At 46.5% G+C, this 20,375-nt stretch overlaps 1 protein-coding gene across 3 annotated transcripts in view; it reads left to right on the top strand.

Annotated features, from left to right (window-relative positions):
- The first annotated feature begins 8,671 nt into the window (after positions 1-8,671).
- Positions 8,672-20,375, top strand: part of LOC106566115 (rho GTPase-activating protein 40) — a 65,442-nt gene continuing 53,738 nt past the window's right edge. Inside the window, exons 1-3 of one of the 3 annotated variants that reach the window (XM_045691908.1) lie at positions 8,672-8,851; positions 9,116-9,140; positions 16,277-16,503. In XM_045691908.1, coding sequence (XP_045547864.1) covers positions 8,827-8,851; positions 9,116-9,140; positions 16,277-16,503 — 277 coding nt within the window. In that variant the 5' untranslated portion in view covers positions 8,672-8,826. Of the gene's footprint in view, positions 8,852-9,115; positions 9,141-13,169; positions 13,772-16,276; positions 16,504-20,375 lie in introns of those variants that run through there. The other 2 variants (XM_045691906.1, XM_045691905.1) reach the window with 2 other exon arrangements.

Here is a 20,375-nt window from a genome sequence, read left to right as displayed (position 1 = left end):
ATACCAGGGTGTTATAGTCTAATACCAGGGTGTTATAGTCTAATACCAGGGTGTTATAGTCTAATACCAGGGTGTTATAGTCTAATACTAGGCTGTTATAGTCTAATACCAGGCTGTTATAATCTGATACCAGGGTGTTATAGTCTAATACCAGGGTGTTATAGTCTAATACCAGGGTGTTATAGTCTAATACCAGGGTGTTATAGTCTAATACCAGGCTGTTATAGTCTAATACCAGGGTGTTATAGTCTAATACCAGGGTGTTATAGTCTAATACCAGGGTGTTATAGTCTAATACCAGGGTGTTATAGTCTAATACCAGGCTGTTATAGTCTAATACCAGGCTGTTATAGTCTAATACCAGGGTGTATTGTCCATTACAAGGCTGGTTATAGTCCTTTACAAGGCTGTTATAGTCAATTACAAGGCTGTTATAATCTAATACCAGGGTGTATATTCCATTACAAGGCTGGTTATAGTCCATTACAAGGCTGGTTATAGTCCATTACAAGGCTGGTTATAGTCCATTACCAGGGTGTTATAGTCCATTACAAGGCCGTTATAGTCCTTTACAAGGCTGTTATAGTCAATTACAAGGCTGTTATAATCTAATACCAGGGTGTTGTAGTCTATTACAAGGTTGGCTATAGTCCATTACAAGGCTGGTTATAGTCCATTACAAGGCTGGTTATAGTCCATTACAAGGTTGGCTATAGTCCATTACAAGGCTGGTTATAGTCCATTACAAGGCTGGTTATAGTCCAATACCAGGGTGTTATAGTCCAATACCAGGGTGTTATAGTCTAATACCAGGGTGTTATAGTCTAATACCAGGGTGTTATAGTCTAATACCAGGGTGTTATAGTCTAATACCAGGGTGTTATAGTCTAATACCAGGGTGTTATAGTCTAATACCAGGGTTTTATAGTCTAATACCAGGCTGTTATAGTCTAATACCAGGGTGTTATAGTCTAATACCAGGGTGTTATAGTCTAATACCAGGGTGATATAGTCTAATACCAGGGTGTTATAGTCTAATACCAGGGTGTTATAGTCTAATACCAGGCTGTTATAGTCTAATACCAGGGTGTTATAGTCTAATACCAGGGTGTTATAGTCTAATACCAGGGTGATATAGTCTAATACCAGGGTGTTATAGTCTAATACCAGGGTGTTATAGTCTAATACCAGGGTGTTATAGTCTAATACCAGGCTGTTATAGTCTAATACCAGGGTGTTATAGTCTAATACCAGGGTGTTATAGTCTAATACCAGGGTGATATAGTCTAATACCAGGGTGTTATAGTCTAATACCAGGGTGTTATAGTCTAACATCAGGATGTTATAGATACCCACATGGAATGATGAAGGTGTAGGAGTGAGAAATCCCCCTAATAAAGTCATTGGAAAAATCATATATTTTGTAGTGATTCTTTATTATGTATGTTTTGTGTCGTATCTATAACATTTATGGGCATCAATAAAAGTGCATTAGTGTTTCAATTGGGTTTAGGGCTGAATTATATTATGGCAGTAGAAGTTCTGTAGGTTTAAACAGTATACCAAACCTGCTCTTTCATTTTATTTTACCTTGGGGAAAATGCTGCTGCATAAATTCTGCCCTGATCAATATTTTAGTCAATATGAAAATATTAATAGACCTTTTGTTTATTACTAATTGAAAGGCTATAATATAAAAAACAGCTAATGAATTAAGAACAGGCTACACAATCATGCCTTCCAGATATACAGTACCAGTCAAAAGTTTGGACACACCTACTAATTCCAGGGTTTTTCTTTATTTTTTACTATTTTCTACATTGTAGAATAATAGTGAAGATATCAAAACTATGAAATAACACATATGGAATCATGAAGTAACCAAAAAAAAAGTGTTCAACAAATCTAAATATATTTATATTTGTGATTCTTCAAAGTAGCCACCCTTTGCCTTGATGACAGCTTTGCACACTCTTGGCGTTCTCTCAACCAGCTCATGAGGTAGTCACCCTATTTGGTAAAACACCAAGTCCGAATTATGGCAAGAGCAGCTCAAATAAGCAAAATAGATGACAGTCCATCATTATTTTAAGACATGAATGAGTCAATTTCTTCAAGTGCTGTCGCAAAAACCATCAAGCACTATGATGAAACTGGCTCTCATGAGGACCACCACAGGAAAGGAAGACCTAGAGTTACCTCTGCAGTAGAGGATAAGTTCATTAGAGTTTCCAGCCTCAGAAATTGCAGGACAAATAAATGCTTCACAGAGTTCAAGTAACAGACACATCTCAACATCAACTGTTCAGAGGAGACTGTGTGAATCAGGCCTTCATGGTCGAATTGCTGCAAAGAAACCACTACTAAAGGACACCAATAAGAAGAAGAGACTTGCTTGGGCTAAGAACACAAGCAATGGACATTAGACCGGTGGAAATCTGTCCTTTGGTCTGATGAGTCCAAATTTGCGATTTTTGGTTCCAACCGCTGTGTCTTTGTGAGAGGCAGAGTAGGTGAACGGATGATCTCTGCATGTGAGGTTCCCACCGTGAAGCGAGGAGGAGGAGGTGTGATGGTGTGGGGGTACTTTGCTGGTGACACTGTCAGTGATTTATTTACAATTCAAGGCAGACTTAACCAGCATGGCAACCACAGCATTATGCAGCGATACGCCATCACATCTGGTTTGCGCTTAGTGGGACTGTCATTTGTTTTTCAACAGGACAATGACCAAACACACCTCCAGGCTGTGTAAGGGCTATTTGACCAAGAAGGAGATTGATGGAGTGCTGCATCAGATGACCTGGCGTCCACAATCACCTGACCTCAACCTAATTAAGATGGTTTGGGATGAGTTGGACCACAGAGTGCAGGAAAAGCAGCCAACAAGTGCTCAGCATATGTGGGAACTCCTTCAAGATTGTTGGAAAAGCATTCCAGGAGAAGCTGGTTGAGAGAATGCCAAGAGTGTGCAAAGCTGTCATCAAGACAAAAGGTGGTTGGTTTGAAGAATTTAAGATCTATAATATATTTGTATTTGTTGAAGCACATGTTGGAGTTGAGTTTAATTGGCTATAGTTACTGTAGTGACAAAGTCGTCAGCTAGGTGACTAGGGTAACATGAATGGCTGCTCCCCATAGCATGTCACCTACTAGTCTACACTATTGTTTCACTGCTGTCAGACTGTCGCTAAAACATTACTGACCTACACTATCCATATCACCCATAGAGACAGTTGGAACTTCACAGGGGGTTCGAATGTTTGTTGGAATATTAGCCTTCACCTACTGAATTCCAATAGGATTCACGGCTGTATAATTTCACGGTTTTCAATGGTTTTAAGTGTTAGGCAGTGGTGGAAAAAATACCCAATTGGCATACTTGAGTAAAAGTATAGATACCTTAATTAATGGAAAGTTACTCAAGTAAAAGTGAAAGTCAGCCAGTAAAATACTACTTGAGTAAAAGTCTAAAAGTATTTGGTTTTAAATATACTTAAGTATCAAAAGTAAATGTAATGGCTAAAATATACTTAAGTATTAAAAGTACAAGTATAAATCATTTTAAATTCTTCATATTAAGCAAAACAAAATAGAAATAGTAAAGTAAAGTACAGATACCCCAAAAAACTACTTCAGCAGTACTTTAAAGTATTTGTACTTTACGCCTCTGGTGTTAGATAATACTTTTAAAGTTCAAACGTGTATGCTTGCATTGCATTCATTTTCTGTAGCCTATTCCTGTGTCGTGCACAGCGTTGCAGGTTGCTAGGGTGTAGAAACCTGTTGCTATGGGCCCATCATGCTCAAGTTCCTGCTGTGTAGACTGCTACACATTGCAGCAAACATCTTTGTCTTGTTTCATAGGCTTCACTGGTGGCTTCACTGGTGGCTGTTTCTCAAACGCTTTGGTGAGAATAAAGAATGTATCGGATACTGTATTAGCCAGACGACCATTTTATTGTAGACGTTTTTGAAGAAAAATAATGTGCACATTGATTTTGTGGATACCTGGCTGGCTACAACATAGCAAACCACTCCAGTCAAATTGTAACATTGTAACACCTGATATAGTTGACTACTTTGAATGATGGTGAAACTGATGTCACTTTTTACAGCTCTCTCTCTTTATATTTTATTTTTTATTTCACCTTTATTTAACCAGGTAGGCTAGTTGAGAACAAGTTCTCATTTACAACTGCGACCTGGCCAAGATAAAGCATAGCAATTCGTGCACACAGGTGCAGTGATCTGTGAGCTGCTCTGACAGCTGGTGCTTAAAGCTAGTCAGGGAGATATGAGTCTCCAGCTTCAGAGATTTTTGCAGTTCGTTCCAGTCATTGGCAGCAGAGAACTGGAAGGAAAGACGGCCAAAGGAGGAATTGGCTTTGGGGGTGACCAGTGAGATATACCTGCTGGAGCGCGAGCTACGAGTGGGTGCTGCTATGGTGACCAGTGAGATATACCTGCTGGAGCGCGTGCTACGAGTGGGTGCTGCTATGGTGACCAGTGAGATATACCTGCTGGAGCGCGTGCTACGAGTGGGTGCTGCTATGGTGACCAGTGAGATATACCTGCTGGAGCGCGTGCTACGAGTGGGTGCTGCTATGGTGACCAGTGAGATATACCTGCTGGAGCGCGTGCTACGAGTGGGTGCTGCTATGGTGACCAGTGAGATATACCTGCTGGAGCGCGTGCTACGAGTGGGTGCTGCTATGGTGACCAGTGAGATATACCTGCTGGAGCGCGTGCTACGAGTGGGTGCTGCTATGGTGACCAGTGAGATATACCTGCTGGAGCGCGTGCTACGAGTGGGTGCTGCTGTGGTTGAAGAGGTCAGCTTCCTCAAACCCTGATCACATCTGACCAGCATCAGACCCTTTTGGCCAAGATCTCCTGCAAACCTGGGAAGGATGATTAACAATAATTATGGTATGCTTTTATAATTGTCACACCGTCTTTGGGATGACCTACATCCCTTGAAGGTCACTGACATTGTGTCCAGCCTGTCCTAGCCACCATGCAGTATCATGTTATTGATTTTTTATGTTTATACATTGGAGTCAGGAAGTCTGTAGTTTGATAATGTCCTTTCTTCTGTCAGCCCACTCACTGCTTCATGCTACACCTGCAGTCACTGCTTCATGCTACACCTGCAGTCAGTGCTTCATGCTACACCTGCAGTCACTGCTTCATGCTACACCTGCAGTCAGTGCTTCATGCTACACCTGCAGTCACTGCTTCATGCTACACCTGCAGTCAGTGCTTCATGCTACACCTGCAGTCACTGCTTCATGCTACACCTGCAGTCACTGCTTCATGCTACACCTGCAGTCACTGCTTCATGCTACACCTGCAGTCAGTGCTTCATGCTACACCTGCAGTCACTGCTTCATGCTACACCTGCAGTCACTGCTTCATGCTACACCTGCAGTCAGTGCTTCATGCTACACCTGCAGTCAGTGCTTCATGCTACACCTGCAGTCACTGCTTCATGCTACACCTGCAGTCACTGCTTCATGCTACACCTGCAGTCACTGCTTCATGCTACACCTGCAGTCACTGCTTCATGCTACACCTGCAGTCACTGCTTCATGCTACACCTGCAGTCAGTGCTTCATGCTACACCTGCAGTCACTGCTTCATGCTACACCTGCAGTCAGTGCTTCATGCTACACCTGCAGTCAGTGCTTCATGCTACACCTGCAGTCAGTGCTTCATGCTACACCTGCAGTCACTGCTTCATGCTACACCTCCAGTCACTGCTTCATGCTACACCTGCAGTCACTGCTTCATGCTACACCTGCAGTCAGTGCTTCATGCTACACCTGCAGTCACTGCTTCATGCTACACCTGCAGTCACTGCTTCATGCTACACCTGCAGTCACTGCTTCATGCTACACCTGCAGTCACTGCTTCCTGCTACACCTGCAGTCACTGCTTCATGCTACACCTGCAGTCACTGCTTCATGCTACACCTGCAGTCACTGCTTCATGCTACACCTGCAGTCAGTGCTTCATGCTACACCTGCAGTCAGTGCTTCATGCTACACCTGCAGTCAGTGCTTCATGCTACACCTGCAGTCAGTGCTTCATGCTACACCTGCAGTCAGTGCTTCATGCTACACCTGCAGTCAGCGCTTCATGCTACACCTGCAGTCACTGCTTCATGCTACACCTGCACTCACTGCTTCATGCTACACCTGCAGTCACTGCTTCATGCTACACCTGCAGTCAGTGCAAGATTTATATACTGTGCTAACCATTGCAGTGTAGCAGGTCTGCTCTACCTCTGATTATAGGTACGGAGAGGAGAGGGGAGGGGAGGGGGAGGAAGGGGGAGGGGAGAGAGGAGAGAGGAAAGGAGAGGGGAGGAAGGGGGAGGGGACAGGAGAGGAAGGGGGAGAGGAGAGAGGAGAGGAGAGGGGAGGAAGGGGGAGGGGAGAGGAGAGGAAGGGGGAGAGGAGAGGAGAGAGGAGAGGGGAGAAAGGGGAGGGGAGAGGAAGGGGGAGAGGAAGGGGGAGAGGAGAGAGGAAAGGAGAGGGGAGGGGAGGGGGAGGAAGGGGGAGGGGAGGAAGGGGGAGGGGAGGAAGGGGGAGGGGAGAGAGGAGAGGAAAGGAGAGGGGAGGGGAGGGGAGGGGAGGGGAGAGATAAAAGGAGAGGGGAGGGGGAGGAAGGGGGAGGGGGAGGGGAGGAAGGGGAGGGGAGAGAGGAGAGAGGAAAGGAGAGGGGAGGGGAGGGGAGGGGTGAGGAAGGGGGAGGAGAGAGGAAGGGGTTGTTTACAACCAGGGCTTTCATTGCTCGTTGTCATAAACTGTAGTGAGATTATCACCACTTTGCCACATGTATTTCCAGAATACATACAGAACTCTGCAGTTACGTGGTCCCACATACGTAACATCTCTGTTACAATACAGCGGGAGGCATAATACATCAATTTGCGGTCGTCTATAACAACAATTATATAACTCTTGTCACCATTGCGGATTTTGCGAGACCTGCATGGCAAAGAAATGGAATGTGGATGGATCAGTATGTTGCCTTACCCACTCAGTCAGTGACTGTGACGTACCTCTGTTATATGAATGCCATACCTCGCTCACACTGTTTATCTGTTCCTGCTCTTCATTTCGACCTGTTGAACATTTAGCCTGATGTAAGCTACTGGTTATACTCAGGTGTTTTCTTTTCACAATGTCTGGGATTTCCAACATGGACCAAAAAACTAATAACCAACAACGAAAACGTGACCTCAGTGGTGCTACATGCACAGACCTAAAACAATATCCCACAAAGCAGGTGGGAACTCCTTAAGTATGATCCCCAATTAGAGACAACATCAGCTGCCTCTAATTGGGAACCATACCAAGAGCACCAACATAGAGATGAAAAGACTAGAACACCCCCTAGTCACGCCCTGACCTACAACACCATAGAGAACCAAGAACCAAGAAGGTGAAAGCCTACTTCCCCCAGACCTACTTCCCCCAGCCCCCCAGACCTACTTCCCCCTGTCCCCCAGACCTACTTCCCCCAGGCCTACTCCCCCAGTCCCCCAGGCCTACTTCCCCCAGTCCCCCAGACCTACTTCCCCCAGATCTACTTCCCCCAGCCCCCAGCCCCAGGCCTACTTCCCCCAGTCCTACTCCCCCCAGCTCCCCAGGTCTACTTCCCCCAGTCCTACTTCCCCCAGCCCCCCAGGCCTACTTCCCCCAGTCCTACTTCCCCCAGCCCCCCAGTCCTACTTCACCCCAGTCCCCCAGACCTACTTCGACCAGTCCCCCAGACCTACTTCCCCCAGATCTACTTCCCCCAGCCCCCCAGCCCCAGGCCTACTTCCCCCAGTCCTACTCCCCCCAGATCCCCAGGTCTACCTCCCCCAGTCCTACTCCCCCCAGATCCCCAGGTCTACCTCCCCCAGTCCCACAGTCCTACTCCCCCAGTCCCCCAGGCCTACTTCCCCCAGTCCCCCAGACCTACTTCCCCCAGATCTACTTCCCCCAGCCCCCCAGCCCCAGGCCTACTTCCCCCAGTCCTACTCCCCCAGCTCCCCAGGTCTACTTCCCCCAGTCCTACTTCCCCCAGCCCCCCAGGCCTACTTCCCCCAGTCCTACTTCCCCCCAGCCCCCCAGTCCTACTTCACCCCAGTCCCCCAGACCTACTTCGACCAGTCCCCCAGACCTACTTCCCCCAGATCTACTTCCCCCAGCCCCCCAGCCCCAGGCCTACTTCCCCCAGTCCTACTCCCCCCAGATCCCCAGGTCTACCTCCCCCAGTCCTACTCCCCCCAGATCCCCAGGTCTACCTCCCCCAGTCCCACAGTCCTACTTCCCCCAGCCCCCCAGTCCTACTTCCCCCAGCCCCCCAGGCCTACTTCCCCCAGCCCCCCAGGCCTACTTCCCACAGCCCCTCAGGCCCCCAGCCCCAGGCCTACTTCCCCCATGCTTCCACCCCCCACCCCCCCCACGCCAGGCCTACTTCCCCCATGCTTCCACCCCCCACGCCAGGCCTACTTCCCCATGCCCCCCAACCCCTACTTTACCCAGGCCCCTAGGCCCTCGACCTTCTCCAGTCCTTTCCTGCCTCAGGATGCTACAGACCGTGTGACGTCCCACTAACAAAGTAAGACCAATGTGTTTACTGCCTGGGGAGATTATAAGGAAGCAGCTTGCAGAGCGGAGCAAGCGGGGAAGGCCGGGGCAGCTGCTGTTTTCTCCTACTAGCAAGCAGCAGCAGGCTGCATGGGGGAGAGAGAGGAGACGACAGGCAGGATGCGGTTATGGAGAAGTGCATCTCGGGCTAGGCAGCAAGGCTCAGGTAAAGCCAATGGACCACCCAGGCCCAAGGCCAGGTAAGCTTATACTCGGCCCTTATAGGCACTAACCTCAATTATTTAGAATTTCTGAATGAATGGATCACGATTTCTACCATTATGTCGTTTTTACTCAGAAGTACAATTCATTGAGCACTTGGAGTAAGACACATTTTTGGAGGATTGATTGATAATATGTTGTGAACTCACAACCAGTCAGAGCAGACACATCAGCACTTTCCTTTACTGAGCTTCAATCCCCTTCCTTCTTCCTTCCATGTGCTGTGGTGATCTGATCACCAGTGGAAAGAAAGTCTCTCTATCCCAGGTCTGTATGACTTAAATGTTGAATTCTGTCCAACAGCAGAGGATTCCAAATGAATTCAGCTTCTAGAATGTGACCTGTAGCTTTCTGTAGTCTATCGTGAGATGAAAGAGTAGATGACTTAATTACTTGACTTGATTGATATTTTGTAATCCTGGGTTGTAAAATAGGCTAACTGCGCTTTGACATGAACTTGTGCAGTATTATCAGGGTTAGTATCAAGGTTATCAGACCATAACCTTTACTGTATGTATAGTTCCTGTATAACGATTATATGTTACCTCCATGTGCTGTGGGCGTTGGTGGTGCTCCAGACGTTTACAGCTTTGTTTAAAAATAGGTATAGGCTTGTTGGGTTGTTTTCATTCCACAATCCTGAGGTGAAACGCGGAAGCCTGCCGATCAGATCAGATTGTTAACTTTCACTGTACCTCTTTCTATTGAAATCTCTAGAGAAATATTCCTGTGGTTTTCAACCTTGTGACTATCTGAGGATCATTCTGGTCTGAGCTATTTGACTGCTGTGCCTTTTAGCCTAGTTTACACCACTTAAAAATCCTGGTGTCAAATAAAAGGCTATTTTTAGACCTTGAAGAAACTCTAATATGTGATTTGATTATTAAAGCATGTGTGATATGCTACTTGCTTCACCACTTCCCTGCTTCCATACAATAGCCTATAAGGTAAATGAAATGTTGAATCGAAGAGTATGCACATGAGACGGCCTATAGGGAGGAGGTTGAGGACTATAGGAAACGGAGGGCCGGACACGCCCTCAATTCACATCAACGGGGCTGTAGTGGAGCGGGTCGAGAGCTTCAAGTCCCTCGGTGTCCACATCACTGAGGAATTAACATGATACACCCACACACACACACACAGTCGTGATGAAGGCACAAGAACGCCTCTTCCCCATCTGGAGGATGAAAAGATTTGGCATGGGCCCTGAGATCCTCAAACAGTTCTACAGTTGCACCATCGAGAGTAAATTGACTGGCTGCATCACCGCTTGGTATGGGAACTGCTTGGCATCTGACCGCAAGGCGCTACAGAGGGTGGTGGGGATGATCCAGTACATCACTGTGGCTGAGCTCCCTGCCATCCAGGACCTCTATACCAGGCGGCGTCAGAGGAAGGCCAGGAAAATTGTGAAAGACTCCAGCTACCCAAGTCATAGACTATTCACTCTGCTACCGCACTGCAAGTGTTACTGGAGCGCCAAGTCTGTGACCAAAAGGCTCCTGAACAGCTTCTAACCCCAAGCCATAAGTCTGCAGAACAGTTCATCAAATGGCTACCAGGACTATTTGTGTTGATCCTTTTTTGCACTGACTCTCTGCACACTCACTGGACTCTACACACACACACTAACACATACTAACACATACTAACACATACTCACACACACACACACACACACACACACACACACACACACACACACACACACACACACACACACACACACACACACACACACACACACACACACTAAATACTCTCACACACACACACACACACACACACACACACACACACACACACACACACACACATTAAATACTCTCTCACACACACACACACACACACACACACACACACACACACACACACACACACACACTACATACTCTCTCTCACACACACACACACACACACACACACACACACACACACACACACACACACACACACACACACACACACACCTACACACACACACACACACACACACACACACACACACACACACACACACACACACACACACACACACACACACTAAATACTCTCACTCACACACACACACACACACACACACACACACACACACACACACACACACACACACACACACACACACACACACACACACACACACACACACACATTAAATACTCTCTCACACACACACACACACACTACATACTCTCTCTCACACACACACACACACACACACACACACACACACACACACATTAAATACTCTCTCACACACACACACACACACACACACACACACTACATACTCTCTCTCACACACACACACACACACACACACACACACACACACACACACACACACACACACACACACACACACACACACACACTAACACATACTCACACACACACACACACACACACACACACACATTCACACGTTCACACTCTCCACGTACGCTGCTGCTACTCTGTTTATTATCTATCCTGATTATTGCCTAATCACTTTTATCCCTACCTATATGTACATAATTACCTCAACTACCTATACCTGCACATGGACTATATAGCCTTGCTATTGTTATCTACTGTCTTCCTATTTTCTATGTTTATTAGCAACTTGTCTTACTTTTTAACTCTGCATTGTTGAGAAAGGGCTTGTACGCATCTCAAATGTATTAGGGAACATTTGACAAATCATTTCATTTTGATGAAGCATATTAGCCTGAAATAATGATTCTGTTGTCAGCATTATCTAATAACAATATTGAATTTACTGTAGAGACTATATTTGACATACAATAAGGAGATGTTTTATTTAACTTGGTCTGTTGTTGATAAAGTCTCAAAACAACATGATAATATTACCCTTTGACCTTTCAGCCTGTCTGTTTTGGTTTGCCTAATCACCTGTTAACTTAGTGGTGGGGGAGCAGAGAGAGTGAAAGAAGGAGAGTTTACGAGATGGGGGGGGTGGGGGGGTCACTGGCAGGTAATGCTAACAAGCCTGTTCCCCTGGTTTCCTCAACCCTGTCACCTCACACAGGTATGGAGAGTAATAATAACCAGGTATTTACCTTCCCTACATCTATCTTCCTCACTTTGATTTATGGGATTGAGCTGATTGAGATTGTCTTTTGCTGTGAAAAACAAACACGTAAGGTGTGTTTTGATCACACCACCTGTGAATACACAGTAAATCAAATCAAATTCATTTTTATTTGTCACATGCGCCAAATACAACATGTGTAGACAATGCTTACTTACAAGCCTTTAACCAACAATGCAGTTTTAAGAAAATACCTAAAGAGATAAGAATAATAACAATAGCGGGGCTATATACAGGGGGGTACCGGTACAGAGTCAATGTGGAGGCTATATACAGGGTGTTACGGTACAGAGTCAATGTGGAGGCTATATACAGGAGGTACCGGTACAGAGTCAATGTGGAGACTATATACAGGGGGTACCAGTACAGAGTCAATGTGGAGGCTATATACAGGGGGTATTGGTACAGAGTCAATGTGGAGGCTATATACAGGTGGTACCAGTACAGAGTCAATGTGGAGGCTATATACAGGGGGTACCGGTACAGAGTCAATGTGGAGGCTATATACAGGGGGTACCGGTACAGAGTCAATGTGGAGGTTATATACAGGGGGTACCGGTACAGAGTCAATGTGGAGGCTATATACAGGTGGTACCGGTACAGAGTCAATGTGGAGGCTATATACAGGGGGTACCGGTACAGAGTCAATGTGGAGGCTATATACAGGGGGTACTGGTACAGAGTCAATGTGGAGGTTATATACAGGGGGTACTGGTACAGAGTCAATGTGGAGGTTATATACAGGGGGGGTACCGGTACAGAGTCAATGTGGAGGCTATATACAGGGGGTACTGGTACAGAGTCAATGTGGAGGTTATATACAGGGGGTACCGGTACAGAGTCAATGTGTCAATGTGCGGGGGGCACCGGTGTCGAGGTAATTGAGGTAATTATGTACATGTAGGTAGAGTTATTAAAGTGGCTATGCATAGATAATAACAGAGAGTAGCAGCAGCGTGGCAGAGAGAACAGTCTATGATTAGGGTGGCTGGAGTCTTTGACAATTTTTAGGGCCTTCATCTGACACCGCCTGGTATAGAGGTCCTGGATGGCAGGAAGCTTGGCCCGGTGATGTACTGGACCGTACGCATTACACTCTGTAGTGCCTTGCAGTTGGAGGCCGAGCAGTTGCCATACCAGGCAATGATGCAACCCGTCAGGATGCTCTCGATGGTGCAGCTGTAAAACCTTTTGAAGATCTGAGGACCCATGCCATGCCAGTATATGTAGTCTTCTGAGCTCTTGCAGTGGCAGAATAGAGGCTTCGAGTCCAGGGACCACCCATAAGTAAATAAATGTGAAATACACTAATGTGTATTAGTGTTGCTAATCCACTCCAGTCAGGTGGGTTGTGGAGGACAGATCTAGGATTTAATCAGAGACCAGGATTACAGGGTGTGTCCTCAGAGGGAGGGGACAAGTAGGTGTTGATGACTAGCCACCCTCACACACACAGCATTCCTTCATCCGTCACCTTACATATACACAGCATTCCTTCATCCGTCACCTTACGTGCATGTACACAACGTGCACTCTGCCGTTAAAAGCCCTTGAGCACTGGAATCTTATTTTTGACTAGAGAGAGTGGAAAACAAAAGAGAGATACTTAAGGACTCGTAAAAGCCCTGAAGCACTGATTGAGAATGGGAAACAGAGAGGAGGTAGTGTGCAGGCTCGCTCCTATCTCCAGCACCACCAGCCATTTTCTACCCCACACGCGGCTGAAGAGGCTGAAGCTCCGAACCACCCACAGCTCCTTCAGTAGGCTGGGATCCAAATCAACCTCCCACCTTACCGACAGGTATGTAGGTCCAGTGGACTGGACTGTATGATTCTGGATCTGCTGACTACTGACTTCGGGCTCTTAACGTGAGATCACAGGCTTCACTCAGACTAGAGTAAATCATGAGAGATTTGTGTGAATTCTTGAGTTATGCAACCCTTATACATACTGTATTCCCCACTCCATGGCACAGTACTGTCTCACTATCAATACAGGTTAAAATTCATCAGCAGTAGTTTCCTTATGGTTGACTGACTGACTGTGGAAGCAGGGTATGTATATTGCTGAGCCTATTTTGTCTGTAGGAGTTCTGTGGGGCATACGTGTCAGTGCTGCAGATGTTGTGTGATTTATGAGGCTTGATTCTGTTCTTATGATTTTATCTGGAAGGTTATGTGACCATTAAATACCATAAACTACAACACATTTGTTTTGATATTATATGTTCTGTTTGTGTTCTATAACAGTTGTTTTATGTGTTCTATAACAGTTGTTTTATGTGTTCTATAACAGTTGTTTTATGTGTTCTATAACAGTTGTTTTATGTGTTCTATAACAGTTGTTTTATGTGTTCTATAACAGTTGTTTTATGTGTTCTATAACAGTTGTTTTATGTGTTCTATAACAGTTGTTTTATGTGTTCTATAACAGTTGTTTTATTGTTTTATTTGTTTTATTTATTACAGTTGTTTTGACTGTTGTCGATCTGTGAGCCTGTTCTGATATAAAGGGATTATCTGTTTATTTCCACATTGTTTTAAGGAGCTTTTTAAACAGGTTACAGAAATGGGCAATACCGGTCAGTCACCCTGCCCTGTATAGGCCTCGGCTGGACCCGTTTAGCATGTCAAAGGGCTGAGTAGATGATTTTATCAATGGTCCTCATTGACTAGGCTATCAAGAGGAGAAGTAAGAACATTTCCACCTCACTATAACTGATTGCAAACTAAACTACAGGAAACTACAGTACAAACTGTGAAACAAAACTACAGGAAGCTACAGTACAAACTGTGAAACAAAACTACAGGAAACTAGTTCAAACTGAAGCTAAACTACAGGAAGCTACAGTAGAAACGGTGAAACAAAACTACAGGAAACTAGTTCAAACTGAAGCTAAACTACAGGAAGCTACAGTAGAAACGGTGAAACAAAACTACAGGAAACTAGTTCAAACTGAAGCTAAACTACAGGAAGCTACAGTAGAAACGGTGAAACAAAACTACAGGAAACTACAGTACAAACTGTGAAAGGAAATCACAAAGAGACATTGTGAGAGGAAACAGCACTAGCTGTTTTGGTATAAGGACCCAAGTCAAAACTAACAGAACATGGATATTAAGGCACCTCAGACTGTCATTTCATCGTCTGAAAAATGACTCTGACACCCATCAACATCGTTCAAGTCATAAGCCTAATCCCCGTAAGAATGTGACACACTGTCAGAGAGGCCTATAGACATAGGAATCTAACAGATACTTCTTTGCTGACTAGGAGAGAAAGTTTGACAGAACTGGAAAACACATTCTGATCCTGTGAACCAGTCAAGAACTGACTTCACCGTCCACCCTCTTAATGACAGTGAAGTCATTGTGTCGCCTCAGGCCTTGTGTCTGTTCTCTGTTAATGGAGAATCAAAACGACCTGTCTGTACGCTCTACACATGAACAGCAGACTGGAACCACTGGCACAATTATTAGTCAAGGGATGTAACTCTGAAGTTTTTATTTCTTTTATTTCACCTTTATTTAACCAGGTAGGCTAGTTGAGAACAAGTTCTCATTTACAACTGCGACCTGGCCAAGATAAAGCAAAGCAGTTCGACACATACAACAACACAGAGTTACACATGGAGTAAAAACAAACATTCAGTCAATAACACAATAGAAAAAGTATATATACAGTGAGTGCAAATGAGGTAGGAAAAGGGAGGTAAGGCAATAAATAGGCCGTAGTGGCGAAGTAATTACAATATAGCAATCAAACACTGGAATGGTAGATGTGCAGAAGATGAATGTGCAAGTAGAGATACTGGAATGATAGATGTGTAGAAGATGAATGTGCAAGTAGAGATACTGAGATACTGAATCCTTAGGTTATTAGGAGATTAGGTTATAACATTTTCTATGGAACTTGTCAAGGCGTTAATTATGTCATCAGTGTGTTAAATATTATGCAACCACAATCAATGGATTATTTTAATCTCATTTAGATTTTTTTTTTAAAGCCTGGAGAAAATTGGGTGGAAACAGCGCCACAGTGACATCTACTGGCCACACACATTATCACGCCCCCGGGCCAGTATTATTGAGAACAATGGAAACCGGAGTCTTTGTGTCCATCCAGTCCACGCTCTCCCTCTCCTCCCTCAGGCCCTGCCTCCTTCCCTCCCTCCCTTCCTGCATCCCTCCTCCAGCTTTTGTCTCTCCATCTCTGTGGAATCTGGATCCCTCGTCTCTCTATTATTCTCCCGTCTCCGTTTATCTTGGATGTTTTGTTGTTTCCTCCTGTCTATCTGGTTGTCAGGAGCCCCAGTCCCTCCGAGATGAACGGTGAGCCCTGGGCCAGGCCAAGATACCAGGACCAAGCTGCAGCTGAACATTGTATAGCATCCCACCAGGAACAACAACAGCACCCTGACAAACTGTGTCTGGATTCCTTCTGGAGCGAGGTGGAGACGATACGTAGCCAGGGAAGTGGATACACTGACCTTGACACTGACAGTGCCAGACGAGACTCCAGACACTCTGAAGGTAAGAACAGAGACAGAGGAGTTGTGTGTAAGTCAGTCGATTACCTGCATGAGTCTATTGTCTTAATGTAAACAGTGAGAATTGGTTGTTATTGGGTTGCCTGTTATTTTTTGGCGAGTTGTGTTGCGTTGAACCATGTGTGTGTGTGTGTGTGTGTGTGTGTGTGTGTGTGTGTGTGTGTGTGTGTGTGTGTGTGTGTGTGTGTGTGTGTGTGTGTGTGTGTGTGTGTGTGCTGTATAGAACCGCAATGTTACAATGTACTTTCCCTCTGTAAGATCCAGTCTTAGTCGTTACACAGATGGTACATATGCAATGCATGGAACTACAGGTAATAGTATAATGTGAACAGTCACATGCATGGAACTACAGGTAATAGTATAATGTGAACAGTCACATGCATGGAACTACAGGTAATAGTATAATGTGAACAGTCACATGCATGGAACTACAGGTAATAGTATAATGTGAACAGTCACATGCATGGAACTACAGGTAATAGTATAATGTGAACAGTCACATGCATGGAACTACAGGTAATAGTATAATGTGAACAGTCACATGCATGGAACTACAGGTAATAGTATAATGTGAACAGTCACATGCATGGAACTACAGGTAATAGTATAATGTGAACAGTCACATGCATGGAATTACAGGTAATAGTATAATGTGAACAGTCACATGCATGTACAAAAGTACACACGCACACACACACACACACACACACACACACACACGCATGCACGCACGCACGCACGCACGCACACGCACACACACACACACACACACACACACACACACATACACACACACACACATACACACACACACACGCACACGCACAAGTACGCAGTATGTAAAGCAGGGTTCTCCCCAAATAATGTAAGTGCTGCACTGCCCCACCTTGTAGACTGAGCTGCACTGCCCCATCTTGTAGACTGAGCTGCACTGCCCCACCTTGTAGACTGAGCTGCACTGCCCCACCTTGTAGACTGAGCTGCACTGCCCCACCTTGTAGACTGAGCTGCACTGCCCCACTTTGTAGACTGAGCTGCACTGCCCCACCTTGTAGACTGAGCTGCACTGCCCCACCTTGTAGACTGAGCTGCACTGCCCCACCTTGTAGACTTAACTGCACTGCCCCACCTTGTAGACTGAGCTGCACTGCCCCACCTTGTAGACTGAGCTGCACTGCCCCACTTTGTAGACTGAGCTGCACTGCCCAACCTTGTAGACTGAGCTGCACTGCCCCACCTTGTAGACTGAGCTGCACTGCCCCACCTTGTAGACTAAGCTGCACTGCCCCACTTTGTAGACTGAGCTGCACTGCCCCACCTTGTAGACTTAACTGCACTGCCCCACTTTGTAGACTGAGCTGCACTGCCCCACCTTGTAGACTTAACTGCACTGCCCCACCTTGTAGACTGAGCTGCACTGCCCCACCTTGTAGACTGAGCTGCACTGCCCCACTTTGTAGACTGAGCTGCACTGCCCCACCTTGTAGACTGAGCTGCACTGCCCCACCTTGTAGACTAAGCTGCACTGCCCCACCTTGTAGACTGAGCTGCACTGCCCCACCTTGTAGACTTAACTGCACTGCCCCACTTTGTAGACTGAGCTGCACTGCCCCACCTTGTAGACTGAGCTGCACTGCCCCACTTTGTAGACTGAGCTGCACTGCCCCACCTTGTAGACTGAGCTGCACTGCCCCACCTTGTAGACTTAACTGCACTGCCCCACCTTGTAGACTGAGCTGCACTGCCCCACTTTGTAGACTGAGCTGCACTGCCCCACTTTGTAGACTGAGCTGCACTGCCCCACCTTGTAGACTGAGCTGCACTGCCCCACCTTGTAGACTTAACTGCACTGCCCCACTTTGTAGACTGAGCTGCACTGCCCCACCTTGTAGACTGAGCTGCACTGCCCCACCTTGTAGACTGAGCTGCACTGCCCCACCTTGTAGACTGAGCTGCACTTCCACCCCGTAGACTGAGCTGCACTGCCCCACCTTGTAGACTGAGCTGCACTGCCCCACCTTGTAGACTGAGCTGCACTGCCCCACCTTGTAGACTTAACTGCACTGCCCCACCTTGTAGACTGAGCTGCACTGCCCAACCTTGTAGACTGAGCTGCACTGCCCCACTTTGTAGACTGAGCTGCACTGCCCCACCTTGTAGACTGAGCTGCACTGCCCCACCTTGTAGACTAAGCTGCACTGCCCCACCTTGTAGACTGAGCTGCACTGCCCCACCTTGTAGACTTAACTGCACTGCCCCACTTTGTAGACTGAGCTGCAGTGCCCCACCTTATAGACTGAGCTGCACTGCCCCACCTTGTAGACTGAGCTGCACTGCCCCACCTTGTAGACTAAGCTGCACTGCCCCACCTTGTAGACTGAGCTGCACTGCCCCACCTTGTAGACTTAACTGCACTGCCCCACTTTGTAGACTGAGCTGCACTGCCCCACCTTGTAGACTGAGCTGCACTGCCCCACCTTGTAGACTGAGCTGCACTGCCCCACCTTGTAGACTGAGCTGCACTGCCCCACTTTGTAGACTGAGCTGCACTGCCCCACCTTGTAGACTGAGCTGCACTGCCCCACCTTGTAGACTGAGCTGCACTGCCCCACCTTGTAGACTTAACTGCACTGCCCCACCTTGTAGACTGAGCTGCACTGCCCCACCTTGTAGACTGAGCTGCACTGCCCCACTTTGTAGACTGAGCTGCACTGCCCCACCTTGTAGACTGAGCTGCACTGCCCCACCTTGTAGACTAAGCTGCACTGCCCCACCTTGTAGACTGAGCTGCACTGCCCCACCTTGTAGACTGAGCTGCACTGCCCCACCTTGTAGACTGAGCTGCACTGCCCCACTTTGTAGACTGAGCTGCACTGCCCCACCTTGTAGACTGAGCTGCACTGCCCCACCTTGTAGACTAAGCTGCACTGCCCCACCTTGTAGACTGAGCTGCACTGCCCCACCTTGTAGACTTAACTGCACTGCCCCACCTTGTAGACTGAGCTGCACTGCCCCACCTTGTAGACTTAACTGCACTGCCCCACCTTGTAGACTGAGCTGCACTGCCCCACCTTGTAGACTGAGCTGCACTGCCCCACCTTGTAGACTAAGCTGCACTGCCCCACCTTGTAGACTGAGCTGCACTGCCCCACCTTGTAGACTTAACTGTACTGCCCCACTTTGTAGACTGAGCTGCACTGCCCCACCTTGTAGACTGAGCTGCACTGCCCCACCTTGTAGACTGAGCTGCACTGCCCCACCTTGTAGACTGAGCTGCACTGCCCCACCTTGTAGACTAAGCTGCACTGCCCCACCTTGTAGACTGAGCTGCACTGCCCCACCTTGTAGACTTAACTGCACTGCCCCACTTTGTAGACTGAGCTGCACTGCCCCACCTTGTAGACTGAGCTGCTCCAAAATGTAAAACAAATAAAATATACAGTACCATTCAAAAGTTTGGACACACCTACTCATTCAAGGGTTTTTATTTTCTTTTTACTATTTTCTACATTGTAGAATAATAGTGAAGACATCAAAACTATGAAATAACACATATGGAATCATGTAATAACCAACAAAAAGTGTCAAACAAATCAAATAAATGAAAACCCTTGAATGAGTAGGTGTGTCCAAACTTTTGACTGGTACTGTATATACAGTATATATATTTTACACACACACACACACACACACACACACACACACACACACACACACACACACACACACACACACACACACACACACACACACACACACACACACACACACACAGTGAATTACAGGAATTGCTCTTGTCTGGCCCTCATAACTATGGTCCATGTTCTGATGACCATAGGAAAAATACGGTGAGAA

This window comes from Salmo salar, chromosome ssa12 (assembly GCF_905237065.1).
Source record: "Salmo salar chromosome ssa12, Ssal_v3.1, whole genome shotgun sequence".
Taxonomy (NCBI): domain Eukaryota; kingdom Metazoa; phylum Chordata; class Actinopteri; order Salmoniformes; family Salmonidae; genus Salmo; species Salmo salar.
The sequence above is the reverse complement of the archived record's forward strand: the minus strand, read 5'-3'. Positions and strand labels throughout refer to the sequence as shown.